This window comes from Lacerta agilis, chromosome 10, assembly GCF_009819535.1.
Source record: "Lacerta agilis isolate rLacAgi1 chromosome 10, rLacAgi1.pri, whole genome shotgun sequence".
Classification (NCBI taxonomy): domain Eukaryota; kingdom Metazoa; phylum Chordata; class Lepidosauria; order Squamata; family Lacertidae; genus Lacerta; species Lacerta agilis.
Genome location: NC_046321.1, coordinates 34,078,043 through 34,093,681, shown reverse-complemented (window position 1 = coordinate 34,093,681; position 15,639 = coordinate 34,078,043). Strand labels below are relative to the sequence as shown.

At 38.1% G+C, this 15,639-nt stretch overlaps 1 protein-coding gene across 1 annotated transcript; it reads right to left on the bottom strand.

Annotated features, from left to right (window-relative positions):
• Positions 1-3,971: 3,971 nt before the first annotated feature.
• USP44 (ubiquitin specific peptidase 44) lies at positions 3,972-15,290 on the bottom strand. Its single transcript, XM_033163355.1, has 6 exons — positions 15,217-15,290; positions 9,890-11,389; positions 7,381-7,579; positions 6,467-6,575; positions 5,116-5,321; positions 3,972-4,609 (listed from the first exon to the last, which is right to left on the bottom strand). Exons 2-6 carry the CDS (start codon positions 11,312-11,314, stop codon positions 4,410-4,412), a joined length of 2,139 nt encoding a protein of 712 aa, XP_033019246.1. The 5' UTR covers positions 11,315-11,389; positions 15,217-15,290; the 3' UTR covers positions 3,972-4,409.
• Between the last annotated feature and the right edge of the window lie 349 nt (positions 15,291-15,639).

Sequence of the window (15,639 nt, the reverse complement as noted above, 5' to 3'; positions counted from 1 at the left end):
CAAAAGGAAAAACAGCTTTTGAGGCCTCTAGAGTATTTCAGGTTACTTCTATTTTTCTTTGGGGAAAATATGCTATAAAGCTCAATTTTTAGTTTGGAATGAGTTATACATATTGTTTTAATATTTCTGAGAGAAGGCTTTTCGAATATTTATATTACCATATTCCCTACTTGAATGCTTTGAATGACTACACCTGATTTCTGCGCCTAAGTCGTCTCTGGTATTGCCTTTTAACTTCCTGGAATCCATTTTGTAAAAAATAAAGACAGATTTATGGATCTAACACCAAATATGGTTTTTAAAAGTGCTAGGCAGCAGTGCTCTGGGGGGACAACCTGCCTTATTAAATCCTGTAGATGTATTCTTTCTCTACTTACACTGGATATCAACACGAGGCAGTCTACTTTTCTGAAGTTTTGTCTTATATAGCATGAGTCTTGCCTTGCTTTAAGTCATGAAGTTACGAACTTTGAGGAATGTTATCTGCACTCAGCTGTGGTACACCGACCTACATTGCATAGCTTGATAGGTTCTTTCTATGAATGGGGAATTGAAGTTGGTCTTATTTTGCTCATTCCCCCCCCCCCAAATTCATTTATGATAAATCCACTAGCCAGCTTAAACATTATTTAATACTTCAGTTATGACACTTATTTAAATGACAATGCAAATATTCCATTTATCAGAACTCTGGATATTCTTGATTGTGTTCAGAAACTGGATTATATTATTTTCCCATTACACTTGTTAAAACTAGTTTCATTTGAAATCTCTGCTAATAAAAGTTTGATATATTAGATGCTATTCTTCTGTACCCATGTAAGTGGCAGTAGGGTTGAGGCTAATCAAAGTATAACAGGACTTCCACATATTTTCTACAGAATTGTTTGCTATTCTAGTTTGAGCCTAGACAAGGTTTTAGCAGGTTGCATATTTCTTCTGTACAAAGCAGCAGGAAAAGTCCAACTTAAGTGGTGCTAACCCGTATGCTTAATTGACCATTCATGCAGTAGGCTTTTGCAAACTGTTAGGATGTGCTTTGGAGTTAAGGTATAGAAAACACAGTTCATGCTCAATAAGGTACTATCTGTATAAATTGTTGTTAGATTGACTCTGGGATTTGTCCTGTTTGCAATGCTGTTTATTTTATGACCTAGCATTGCCCAAATGCAATTGAGTTGGACCCCTCTGCCATCAAGTACTATTCACCTTATCCGTGAGATTACTTAGTTTTTATTAAATTATTGCATAAATGAAAGGTGGTTTTAGAAAATCATTTATTTTACCCAGAAAGCTACCTAAGGGTTGCTTCATTTTATTTTTAGGTAGCCTCTATGCAATAGTCGCTAGATGAGTATAAAGGAACATCTAATGGATTAAGCTTTATGTTGGGAAAAGCTAATGTACATTGAGGTAGAATAGAAGGGCAAATGTAAGGCTATAACCATATATTAGATCCAGCCCATCAAGGTGTTTGACATAGCCCACCAACCCCCTATAGGCAGCAAGCTTCTTGAAGAAAACTGAAGCAACAAAGCAACTTGTAGGAAAAACAAAAAGCCAAAATGGAATAAAACCATCTAGTTGTCAGTAATGAGAATAAAGTTCTGAACGATGCTACTGTTGTAGCAGTCAAAGGAGCTGAGCAGAAAATTGGTGCCCATGCTCATTGGAAGATGTGTCCTGAGCGTCTGGACTGACATGTTAAAATGTCTGGAAGGCTTCAGATTCTGTGGTGCATAGGCACAGACCATGAAGAGCTATGTACAATTATGAACAGGCCAACTTTTGAGAAGCAGAGAGGTCCCTGCATTGCAGAATCATTTATACTACAAAAGTATAAATATTTAGTATGTATAATTTTTGGCATGGAGTTATTTGAGTGCTTTGGTTGTTCTATAAAGAATGATGTTTTGCTTAGGTATCGACTGGAAGTTTAAATAAAAAATACTGGTAGCTACTTTTCTGATAGCTTAGGGAAGTCCTTTTCCCCCCACGCCACTTACAGAGAAGGAAATGCTTCACTCGCTGGATTTCTGTTTATGTAGCTCTTAAAGGCACTGATACTGCAGCAACAACATTAAAATCCTCTTAACTGAACTAGTATCTCTCAGGGTACAGGCCAAGATAGAACTAGATCAGACACAGTAGGCAATTGAAAATGTAACTGATTCTTATTAAATCTGAAATAGCTTAGAATTGCCATTTTTTCCTTGCTCATCTTTACCCCCTTTTCTCTGCCTTTGGTGGGACCTTGCCTGTTTTTCCCTTTAGTTTTGTTCTTGGTCTCTGCTTTTCTTTCTCTACACATGTTCTCTTGTCCTGTTTCTCTTTGCCCCTCCTGCTTCCTTTGCACAAATATGTTTCATTTACAGATGGGTCTTGTCCTGTAACTGTGGGATGGGTAACCTTTGTTGGGGTCCAACTCCCATCAGCCCCAGCCAGCATGGCCAATAATCAGGGTTCAGACACCTGCACGCACAATGACACAATAGGCACCACACATGCTCAGAGGAAGACTTTTGACAAATTGGTTCAAGCTCTTAGAACTTAACTAGTTGCTATGCTTAATTCTCTTGTGGTGTTTTTTTAAGTTGGGACATTGGGTTCTTTTAAGATGGTAGGGTTTTTTGTAGTAGGCAGGTTAACTGTTCGCTGTACTGATGGCCAACAAAGGGAAAGAAAATAGTACCCTTCTAGCTGAGCAGTAGAAAGCAGGCTGCAAATGAAGACATTTTTCTACTTAACATCAAATATTCATAGGAAATGAGTTTTGTGTTTAATAAAATATGTAGTCTTTATCTAGATATCTCACTTATGTTGGGTGGCTATCAGTTCAAGGTGGAGTTCTAGGGCTAGTAAGATTACAGTAATTAAGACAAATGTCTATGCTCAAGTTTCTGCCTTGTGTGCAAATAATCAGGGGACCTGCTGTGTTAAGAGTTCCTGAAAAAGGGGCTCTAACATTCTTTGGGTTCTTCATGCAGAGAGTGCCTATTAAACTAGAGTATACAAAAGTCTTTTGTCACCCCAGATAACTTTGAGAAGAAAGTGAATTATGTGAGTGTGAGACATGCATTTTTCTGTGGCATTTGAGAACCTCTGCAGACAGCTTTGCTGTATTCAGCTCTCCCCTCCCAGCCCTTTCTCGGGGTGGAGGAGTGCTTGCATTCTCTATCTACGGGGAAACTTTATACAGTTCTCTGTGTCCTTCAGAGTTGGAAGGATAGAAGATGAGAGAGGTTTTTGTATAAGCAATAACTTTCCTCCATAATTCACACTAGGGCAAGGCACCCAAAACTCCAAAATCCTATTTCCAGAGGGCAGGAGAGCAAGGGTTTATGTCTCTTGCTCAAAGATACCACTCATCTATCTGTGCATTAAAAAAATAAAAAAATTACGAGCTTCACACCTAACCAGTTCGCATTCTCAGCACTTTTTTTGTTGGAGGCAGATGTCCTTCAACAGGCATCACAATGTAAGGCTGTCCCTCATGCTGGTTAGGAAGTGCTGAAGAATTCAGGAGGATTTTTTTCCCAAGCAGAGCAGCAGGCAGTTAAAAAAAATAAAGCTCTTACCAATAAAAAAAACCCCTTTGCTTTGCTTATACAAGACAAATCACAGCCCACAGTACTCCTCAGTTTCACTTACACAGCTTCACTTCTTACACAGCCTATGGTCCTAAAGAAGCAGATAAAAGACAAATAGAGCAGCACAAGATTTTGTGAGGGCACTATCAGATTTGGGGTGCCTTATTGATACAGTTGACTCAGGGGTAATGCCAGTTATTTTGCCTCTAGCACTGAGCAGTTGCATACACTGAATAAATATCTTGTTGCTTCTCCCAGGACTTAGTGACTGAGTAGATAATGGAGTATGGTTTACCAAATGGAGGTAGGAAGCAGAGTTGTATTTTGCTCTGCAGGACTTTTCAGTTCAGAGGGGAAAGCAAAGTTCTACATTTGATACCATCTTTTTTTTTTATTCTGTGGAAGCAAGACATAAGCCTGCAATGACTGGTACTTCAGGAAACATGGTATAAAATGCACATTTTTTTATACAAAAAAATCCAAAATTACATGAGTTGCTCACCAAAATTCCTTATCTATAGTTTTCTACACCAAAATATCAAAATATAAAAATGCTGAAAAACAGCTTGAGGTAAGATTTAACAATTCAAATGGCAACTTTCTTTTAAAAAAATAGCTATACAGATATCCTAGTAATTTTGGAAGTTAACTACCATCAATAAAAAGTGTTTATACTAAAAAAAAAATCCCCCAAACAAGTTTTCAGCTAGTACAAAAAGGTATGTAGATACATTGTACAATACTGCACTTACTCATCTCAACACATGTACAAGTGACAACTCTCAAGACTTGTACTGTACACATTAAATTGGCTTTGGATTAGCTGTTACTATCTGCAGTGGAACAATTAACTTCAGTATTTGGCTGTTTTCCAGATGGTGAGTCAAGAGCTGAAACTTTACAGTGTCCATTTGCCTGAGTAATTCGTTGAGTATAAAACAAGATGTAGGCCTGGGCCTTGCATACTTCTTCCATAGTGCACATGTTGAGCTTGGAATCATTGCAATGAACCCAGAATCCTAGAAGACAAGAGCAATAAAAGTATTGCAGCACTGGTTCTTGTAACAGGTCAAAGGATTTTATGTATTACAATATAAGAATACTACATTCTACACAGAAATAGCTGTACTCCCCCCCCCCCCCAAAGGATATATGCAAAACTGTCCATATGACAGGCTGGCCTCTTCATGCAGCATTCATTACAATTTTATAAGATTCCCCTGCTTAAAAATATTGAGTTTAGGGAATCAAATAGTTGTGCTAGCAAATGATTAGCACTAGCACAATGTGACTCCCTGCCCCATGCACTACCCAAAAAACTACTTTATGGGATTGGGAGAAACCCCAGAAAAGATTTAGAGGGAATACAGTGGGGCGGGGAGCATTCAGTTACACAAAGAGAAATCCTTGCCCTGATTGAACCTTCTCCTTAACATTATGTTGAATATAACCCTTCTGTTGTGGCAGTGCAAGCTACTGTATCTAAAAGGCAAGCTTAAATTGGATTTCAGATTCGAATTTGTACCTCCTTCTGAATTATAGCAATAGGCAGTGTAGTGTCCTGAGCCAAAACCTTTCCCATGATGCATCACAACAGCAGACAGGTCATAGATAAAGCAATCCGGAACAAGGGACTTGAGAGATTCTCTGCAGCAATAGGGCTCCATGTTGAGCGTCTGATCAAAGCTGACGTGCACACCAATCTTCTCACGATGATTACGTCCTGACCATCTTGGGTGATGAAAAGTATAGAAAGGTTATTTTCTATTTCTTTTTCTGTAGGATACCTTCAACCTAACTAGAAGTTAAAAATCTCTATTTGTGGGCTAAAACCTGGGAGTATGTGTATCTCTTACAGTGTGGAAGCAGTTACAGAATCATAATTATAGGGCACCTTGTAGGCCAAGTTCTACCGTCTGCAAAGTGCAGGAAATTCACAGTTAGGAGCACCCACAATACAGTAATAGTCTTTCCAGTCGCTACTTGAGAACCTCAAGAGAGAGAGAGTCCAACACTTATAGATATTGGTTTCATTGTGGAACACTTTCTGTTGGAAGTTTCTCTTAATCCTGTAACTCATGCCCACTAGATCAAGTCCTCATTTGCAAGACACTCCTTCAAGTATCTGAAAAATTGCTTTATGTCCAGTTCAGAAGTTGGTTCCCTCACAACCACTCCCTCTGTGACAAATTTGACTGGTTTGTTCAAACCCAATTGACAAATGAAATGTTTTTCTCTAATGCCACTGGTTCCTTAGGGATTTCCAGTCACAGACTCAGAGGGCCATTTAAGAGTTTCATAGAAGGGAGAATTTCACCAACTGTGCCTTCCCCAATCATTCCCTAGAAGTAACAAGAAAATCAGATAGAATTATTCCCTGCTTTGTAATTTACAAAGCATCCGTCATTCCTATAGACTCTATGCTTCCTGGGGTCTCTTCCAACTTAGATTTGCTTCACAGTGGTGCTTGTCCCCGAGGCATATACAAGGTCTTAATTTAATTCAAACAATTTTGCCTCACAGAAGACAGACTGCTAACATTTGGATACTGACAACTTCATTCCCTGAGCACCTGAAATGTTAAGAACACCTCAATATTCACACTAGTTCAAATCATTGTCAGAAGCTTCATCAAATTCCTTAAATGCAAACCAATATCGATAACAGGCATCATATCCCTTGGGATCTGGGTGGAGCACACATTTTTATTGTAATCTCAAGAAGCATTCTTTATAATCTGACTAAATATACAATCATATATATATATATATATATATATAGAGAGAGAGAGAGAGAGAGAGAGAGAGAGAGAGAGAGAGAGAAGGTTGCCAGCCCATTTTCCTTAATAGGATATGAAAGATAGTTCACTACAGTACCTGAACCGCTTAAGGTGTAACCGCAGAACTTGAGGTAGTCGGCATACCATAAGTTGCTTCTGTGCTTCTGTGAGTATAATGGGCTTAGAAGAAAACTTCCTTCGTTTTGCTATGACAAGAAAAAGAAAATCCTCCACTCATATTCACAATAGATGCAAGTTGTAGAAAAAATAAATCAATGCACTTTGGATAATACATGCCAAACATAGGTTGCCTCGAGCTTCTCAACTAAGCATTGGTTTAGAATTTCTGTGTGTAGTCAGTTTAGCAGGAATCCATTTTGGAGATACATTGTGGAAACATTACTTGTACATAAAGAACATTCAATATACAACTTTATTTATATCAGTGATGTGGGGGCTGAAGATTTTCTGCAGAAAAAAACTAAGTTTGTGAATTAATACCAATTGCAAATAATTAGGAAAGCATGGCATTTTCAAAATTTCTAGCCTTGTTTACTATAAGCAAATAAAATAAACCAAATTAGGGCATCAGAAAATTTTATGAAATGAAAATTTTCTAAATAATACATTTCAGTTCAGTTCAAAAAATACCAGAAAACCCTTATCACAGGTGTATATGTTGGTATACAACGCGAGGAGCTCCAGTGAAGTATGAACAATGTGCTGATGCAATCCTGAGATGAGCGCATGATATAAATACTAAAAAAAAAGTTACAAATGTAGATTGATATTCATTCCTTGAGATTAGCTTTATGTATCATATGACCTTATACTGTGAGCTCAAGGGACTCTTCACACCTTGTTTTGCACATTTAACAGATGCACAAATAAGAGGTAATTTTTCTGATTGTGATGTTTAAAAATGTACTGGTAGTATCTATGCTCTTAACCAAAGCTAGGCCACATTTTACATGGAAGTCAGGTGCGCGAGTACATGCTGCCTTTACTCACTGTTGCACTGATCACAGGCATATATCTTTCCTTCCAATGCTTCAGTTTCTGTAAACTTAGCCAACATTTCCGTCAACAAGCATGGATGCTGACAGGTTGTCTCCTTTCCATTGCAGTGGTATCGTTCAGGAAATTCCAGTGACAGATCCCAGAAGGGTTCTATAGTATTAGACTTATTATCACACGCAAGACATGTTACCTGTCGAGGAAAAAAAAAATACTTAATTTGACTCTCCAGCCCTCCCTTCTTTTGTAAGTGAATGTGCATACATATTGCAGATGTGAAGCAGAGGGGTGGAGCAATCCAAAACCCCAATCCTTCACACTGGAGGGGGTCTGGACAGAGTGGGAGGGGTCCCCCTGCCCAGCTCTGGTTAGTTCCACTGATGAAGAAGGGCATTTTGGGGATGGACTGGACCAGCACGAGATCTGCTGCAGTCAAGCAACAGCAACAGGCCCAATCCAGGGTGGGAACTGATGTAATGAAGTGGCATTTGCCCCCCTTCTATCTTGGGCAGTGCAAACACTGAGGCTATGGATGCAGTGCTACCTGCATGAAGCCCTGTCGCTGGGGTTCAGGGGATTAGGACTGTGGCCTTAGCTGCTTTGTTGCTCTTGAAAGCTTCATCATCATCTTAAATTTGATTACATTTTTTAAAAAAATGTAAAATTACAGCTCAGTGATAGTTGATGTCCTTCCATTTGACCCTTCATTTCAGTTTACATGACCCATCCTGAGAGCTGTTCATGATTTTTCTTTCTCCATAGCTAATTGAAAAATGCTTTTCAACTAGGGCCCCAATTCTTAAGAGCCCTCAGTGCACTGCAAACAAAGTCAGATATATGATGCTCTTTGCTTTTTCCACTGTAATTAATGCTGTTATTATTCTATCATTAATTATTTTATATATTACCAGTTTAATGTGCTTCATTAGTAGAGAGTCTTAACATTTATAGTCATTTTAGTATTTCCAGGAGAGGCAAAAGACACAATTTTTTATATACAGGTAATGAAACAATGTATCTTGAAGGTAAAAATTAAGTGGCATTCATGGATATGGTGCAAAGGTTTCACTGTATTTGTTTCTAGGAAACAAGTCTGAAGTAGCTGAAAACTAGCAAATGCAAGGTAAAGCAAATGAGAGGAGCGGAACAAGAAGTAAAATACCCCTCAATGATTAATCAAACTGCTGAAATCTAGGGATAGAACAATAGTGCAATTGCATTATGCTGACTGTGAAAGCTGGTTTAGATGTTGGTTTAGTAGCACTCTGATATGGTCATATGTGAAAGCCCAGATGAAGTTTCCAAACCCAAGCAGTTCAACTCCATAGGGCAGGCATCCCCAAACTCGGCCCTCCAGATCCCTAGCTAACAGGACCAGTGCTCAGGGAGTGACTCAAGCAAGGTTCTCCTGGGTACAGGCTTCTGTACATGAATTACTGGTACCACAAAATACAGTACAGTAAGTACCGGTACTTACAAGCTCCCGGTAGCATTTTTAATAGAATTTAGGAATCTGCACATCAAGACTACAGAGGGCATTCTGATAAGTTATTATAGTTGTAATTAACAGATGAGAGCAGTCCCAGTAAAATCAGTGGTGATGCTCTGAGATCAGTGAATTGTGCAGAAAATTGCTTGAAATGCTATTACTCTCACTTGATTAAAGATAAAAATCAAGCTGACGGAAGGCTGATTAGATTAACTCTTTTAGATAAGTACATTTTCATATACGGCAAAGTATCAAATACATGTGAATTTAAATCATTAGATTTTTACTGCGTATGAAGTAGAAAAGTTATAACAGCTGCAGACACTTATTCTACTGGCATGCATTATACAAACATCCCAATTCAGTGATGGAAATTTAAGTCAGCTTTGACCTGAAAGCCCCATGTTCCAGATCTCAATTATCTTAGTATAGGTCTCAAATCACAACAACCTGCAAGTTGCATGTTTTTACTACACATAAAAACATGTCTGATTTATATTATAAGAGGCTAATAATTACTCTATTCCCCCCCCTACTGGATTAGTAGATTATGCTGTTTAATTTTATCAGCGCTTAAAGAAAATAATTAAAATAGAAAGGAAAGCTGGTTTAGATGTTGGTTTAGTAGCACTCTGATATGGTCATGTCATGAATGATGAGTATGCTCTCCGGAAGAGTAATGGAGATACTCCCTTCCAACAGCCATACCTTTAGCCTCCAACTTAATGTCTTCTTGCAAACTTGAAATAAAAAAACCAATAGCTGTAACTACCTACAATCCGTATCTTTCTGTATCTGACAGTATTCTATATATTCTTGTGCATTCTTTAAAAAGTTATTTTCTGACACTTAATCTACACAATCCATGAAGGCAATATATTTATTTAAAATAATTATTAAAAGAGACTACACCCCACACCACTGATAACAGTAAAACGAGTCTTCATTTTGACCCATTAATTTACATTAATATTTTAAATCACTGCAGAGCTTTGTGAATGCAACACAACATACCTGGCTTAAAAGCTGCCCATGAAAAATTGTATTGACCACATTCAAAACCTGTTTAATGAGTTTCCTTTGAGAAGTAGGGATGAGGGCTGGGCATTTTGTACGAGCCGTCTCCAATTCTTGCTGTACTTTATCCAAAAGTTCACAGAGAAATTCCTGAGCATCTTGCTGGGCATAACCACGAAAGGCTGGGATTAGTCTCCACACAGAATGGAGCATGGCAAATGGAGATACCAATGCCCACTTGCCAGACCACATGACTTGAAACAATGTATGCAGCTCATGACAAAGAGAAATGTACTTTGAGCTTGGCTCCTTAGGCTGAATAAGTTCCATATTTCTACTATTTGATGCTCCACCACTTAAGCCTGATGAAACACTAGATCGCCTTGCAGAAGACTCCTTGTCCTTAAATTGACTTTTGTTCACATGAAATATAGAGCCAGCAGATGGAGAATGCTTATAAGATGATCTTGTTTTGCCATTGGCTGCAGCTGCTAACAACTCTTGAGTTTGGTTCAAATCAAGCTTTAAAAAACATTCCCGAAATATGAGCAAATGACTCAATACCTGGAGAACAGAGTTCATATAACATGTATTCCCCAAGTTTCGTAATCCTGTTACACCAGGAGTCACAGTAGGCCTTCGTTTAACTGGAGAGTCATTAATTTTTTTTAATTTTACATCATCTGAGGTAGCTGTTACTTTCAGTTCTACAGCAGAGTCCAAATTCTGTGACACTTTTAGTGCATAGAGTGATATTTTTGAGGATTCCTTATTTTGATTTTGCAAGCGAAAGCTCTTTCTTGGAGGCATTTTTTCCATTTCTTCTTTCAACTGGCGCTTTCTCTCTTCTCTTTTCTTCTTAGCATTGATCCTTCTTTCTTCTGCTTCTTCCCTTAGCTTTTCTTCTTCTAAAACCCTTTTCCCACTTGGTGTCAGTTCAAACCAAGATCTAAAAACTTTGCCCATTAATGCATGCCTCCTGTGCCATAGAGCTGTGAACATACGGTCTTGATTACGAAGCAAGGCTTGAGCACTATTATGGGAAAGATAATCACTTGTGCCCATCGATCGCAAAATCCTGCCACTGCGAGTAGTACAGTCATAATTTTGACTCTTGATTGCATTTAATGTACTTCGCAACAGCTTTAAATCACCAGTTGCATTATCATTAAGAACATAGTCATCACAAAGGTAGCAGAAAACATACAGCTCATTCACTTCTAATGCCACTGGATGACTGCTTTCCTGAAAGTGCTTTAGTGCATGTTCTTCGATGTATCTTCCACAAGCAACATGTGAGCAGCTGAGGCAGGCCCATACAGATTCTGTAGTATTGCATACCATGCAATGCCACTTGTGAGGATTTACAATGGAATGGTCTTGGGCAAGCCGAAGTCTTCCTACGTGTTTACACTTATCCATTCTCAATACTATAACGTTTATGAAATGCTACAGAAATTCATCTTCGAAAGAGTTTCCCAGTCTTTGCATTTTGACCTGCAAGCAGAAACAAAAGTTAGCTTCAGCTTTGTTAGGACGTAAGAAGAATCTGCTGAACCAGATCAAAGACCCACCTAGTCTAGCACCCTGTTCTGAGTGGCCAACCAAATGACTCCAGCAAACCTGAAAGCAGGACATGAACATAGCAGCACTCTCCTCACTCATGCTCCTCAACAACTGGCCTCAGAGGCATACCACCTTAGACACAGAAGCAATCATTCCTTGTAACCATTGATGGCAGTTTTCCTCCATTCCATGGCATGGCGTTGGACTAGATGACCCTTTGGGTCCCTTCCAACTATGATTCTATGAATTTGTCTAACCCCAATTTAATGCTGTCCCAAGTTGGTAGCCTACAATCCATCTTATTATAGTGAATTCTATGTCTTAACTATGGACTGTGTGAAGTACTTCCTTTTTTTGTCCTGTAACTTCCAACACTCGGCTTCACTGCATGATCCTGTGTTCTAATACTTTGAAAGGGAGAGGAAAGAACTTCTTTCTGCCCACCTGCTTCACTTAATGCATAACTGTAAACACCTTTTATCATGATCCTCCTTACGCCAAATGTCAAAATCTTTCCCCATAGGAATAAATTCTTCAGTATGGCAGAACTTTATCCGACTATTTGAAAATTTGCCCTAATCAACATGAAGCATCAGTTTAAGACAGATCTATTTAATAAATCATGGCTCAAGGTGGTCCACTGACAAATATTAGGATGGGGCACAGTACTTAGACTTGTCACTACATCTGTATCCCATGACAAACAAGCCCCATGTGCCTTTGTACAGGAATATTATGAAACTTTAGCCTGACAAGCAGTCAAACTTTATAAGGACTGGATACTTCCATTGTTTCATTAGCACATATTCTGTTCAGCATTGCACCTATTCCTATCTACTGAATTACAGCTTTATAAACATAGCATTTTTAAAACTCCGTTTAGAAACTCTTTCTTATTAGCTAAGCAGTGTACATTAATTAGTATAAAATATTTATAATAAAATACCGATAATAATTATCAGGCTTTAAAATGCTGATAAAAATCAACCGAATCTTGAGAACAATAAACATAATTAAATGACATGTCTGGGTAGGCTTCCTTAAACAAGGAGGTTTTTAGCAGGCATTAAAAAAACAGTGCAATGAAGACTGTTCCCTGATATTGATAGGCACTGAGTTCCAGAGCATAGATGCTGACACATACTAAAATATTTTTCCTCACAAGTGCAGAATGGATATTATATGGCACTTGTAAAACTGCCAGTACCACAGCTTGAAGAGGTCAAGTGGGCACATATGGAGTGGCAATACTTCAAGTAAAAGAGTTGACGGTTTTATATACTTATTGAAACAAGCCAGAAGCAAGGAGAGTTCTGTGAGCAGAAGTATTTTATGTTGACAGGATCTTACTCCTGTCAGCAATTGTGCTGCAGCATTCTGTACTAACTGTAGTTTCCAGATCAAGCACAAGGAAAGCCTCACATAAAGCACACTGTAATAATTCAACCATGACTTTACCAATGCTTGGCCTACTGTGCTCAAACTATCCTGGTCCAGGGACAACAGCAGCTCCCGTCAACAGTCGGAGTTGATAAAATTATTATTATTTATTCAATTTCTATACTGCCCTTCATCCAAGGATCATAGGGAGGTTTACAATATAAAAACACAAATATGTATAACATAGTAACAATCAAAAACACACACCCGGTATAGATAAAAGGCACTCCTGGCTACCCTTAGATTTTGCACCACAGACAATTCGCTGAATTCTCCTTCATGGGGGCCAATTTACACACAGCTAGGACTCAAGCTCAGCTTACCTTTCCTCATTCAGCCACCAGGCCTCATTGAACATAGTTTAATAAGATATGCATTGTGCCATTTTATTTTATGTGTAAATCACCCAGATAATTAGATTATTTCTCTGCCTTCTACCTTTATCCATTTTTTGTTAAATAAAAAGTCCAAAATGCTTAAGTCTTTTCATTGTAGAGAAGATTCTAATGCAAGAGTAAAAAACTGATTATAAAGATACAACAAAAATGTTTTCCTACAGTTAACAGAATACCTGTACATCAAGGTTTTCTGGCTCATATCTTACCTAAATACAATTTTGAAATAACTTTCAATTGAGCAAATAGCCTCAATATATATCATTTCACTTTAAATACAATCCTACCTGCTGTCCTACCTCACTGACAAAATGTAAAAGTAAAAAGTAATCATTCCTTCTTTCGCCTCTACGCATCATGAAATAATCACAGAACAGGAATTTTTAATATGAAGTAAAATGTTAAATACAAATGCAGTAGCTTAACTTCTTACTAACACAAATAGGCACTCAGTGCTAGATACAAGTCAGAAAATATGAACTACTATCATAAATCAGTATTTACACACAGTATTTTCACCATTAAGCATCACATTATTTAAAGGAACAGTTCCCAAACTGGTGCAGTCCAGATGTCAAGTACAGAAAGTTAGTTACAAATGTTAAGAGCTGTGTAGAAGAAATTAAATGGTTATAGCGCGTATAACCAATACATGATAAATCTGGTCTAGTACTTTAAAATTGCATCTTAGCAGTACAATCCTATAAATTAGGAGTAAGCCCTAGTGAATTCAATGAACTTACTCCCAGTTAAGTTTGTATAGGATTACAGCCTAACAGCACAATCCTAACTATGCCTAGTCAGAAGTAAGTTGTATTGAATTCAATGGGGCTTACTCCCAGTTAGGTGGGAAAAGGTGGGGGTCTAGGGGGGAATAAGCATCTTATTACAATCATTTACTTCTTACAATGAAAAGTGTTTCTTTGGCTGCAATCCTATGTCTACTCAGAACTAAATTCAAAGTGGCTTACACCCAGGTATGTGAAGTTAAGAAAGCACCCTGAAACCTGGATCTTCATGACCTTTTCATGTAATAAAGTTCATGCACTACCAAAGTAATTTAAGTACATAAAAACTTAACAAATCTCAACGTTTTAGCATTATAATCACTTGCCATCATTAAAAGTCACAAACTTTTGTGTAAAATATACTACATGCAGTACCCCTTTCTACATAATCACTGTTAACCCAAAATTCAGGAAATAATAGACTGGCTTTTTTGCATACAGTTTTGTTTCACTCCAATTTACATTTAATTGCAGCTCCATGCTGACCTATTAGCAAATCTACTAGTTCACATTGTTTCATGGATTTCCCCCTCCCATTATCTTCTGATACTTTTTCAATGAGTTTTATGCACACATAAAACTAAGTAACAGATTTAAAAGGCATGTCTTATTGTCAGTTACTCAACACAACAGAAGAGTTCAAGTGTGGGGCCAAGTGTGGATGCTTATTCCAAGAACAAAATTATAAATCATATAACATTTATTAAGAAAATATTTCCTCTACTCATTCTGGTCACTAGCTTTTATTTTATTTTTAACACATTCACTTGTAATACTCTTATCAGTGTATGTTCTCCAAGAAATTGGGTTTGCAGACACAGCCTTCAGGTGCATACTCAAGATCACTTAAGATATATTTAGTAGTCCATTGTATTCTCAAGATAGTTAAGGGACAGTAACAGACAGACAAGTTTCTCCTATCTTAAATTTATGTTTCATCTAATCTGTTCACCTAATCTATGTCAGCAGTTACCAACAGGAAGTATTCCAGATCAATGAGGTTGCAGGTGCCAACTTCCAAAATACATGAAATATGTAAGGAAGGGTGGATGTAAGTAAGATGCGACTTATTAATTCAGAGGAAGTGATAACATACTGAGTGTATTAACCTCGACTTTCAAAAACCATTACAAACCTATTCCAGGTGCAACAAGTGCTTCCTTTGAAAGACAAGTGTTACATCTTTGAAAGTAAACATCTCAACAGGTCCGCAGAAATCTGTTCCCTTTCAAAAAATTTTTAAAGACTATCGCCTATAAATCAAAGCAGAAGTAAAAACTAGACACCCCTTTCCACAGCATAAAAAGTTTTTAACACGCTTCCTTCCTATCCCACCATCTCAAAACGAAAACGTCTAGTCATCCAGAACCGGCTTTAACCTATGGGGGCCGATATCATGGGGACCGTCTCCACACGAGCAAGTTACCTATAAAACATTTGTGCGCGCGTGAATCAAGATACACATCGGGAAGCCAGCCCACTCGCGATTATTTAAAGGGATGCAGCCATCCAGTGACCCCGACCAGCGCCTCCGGGACTCCCAGCACTCACAGGGGCG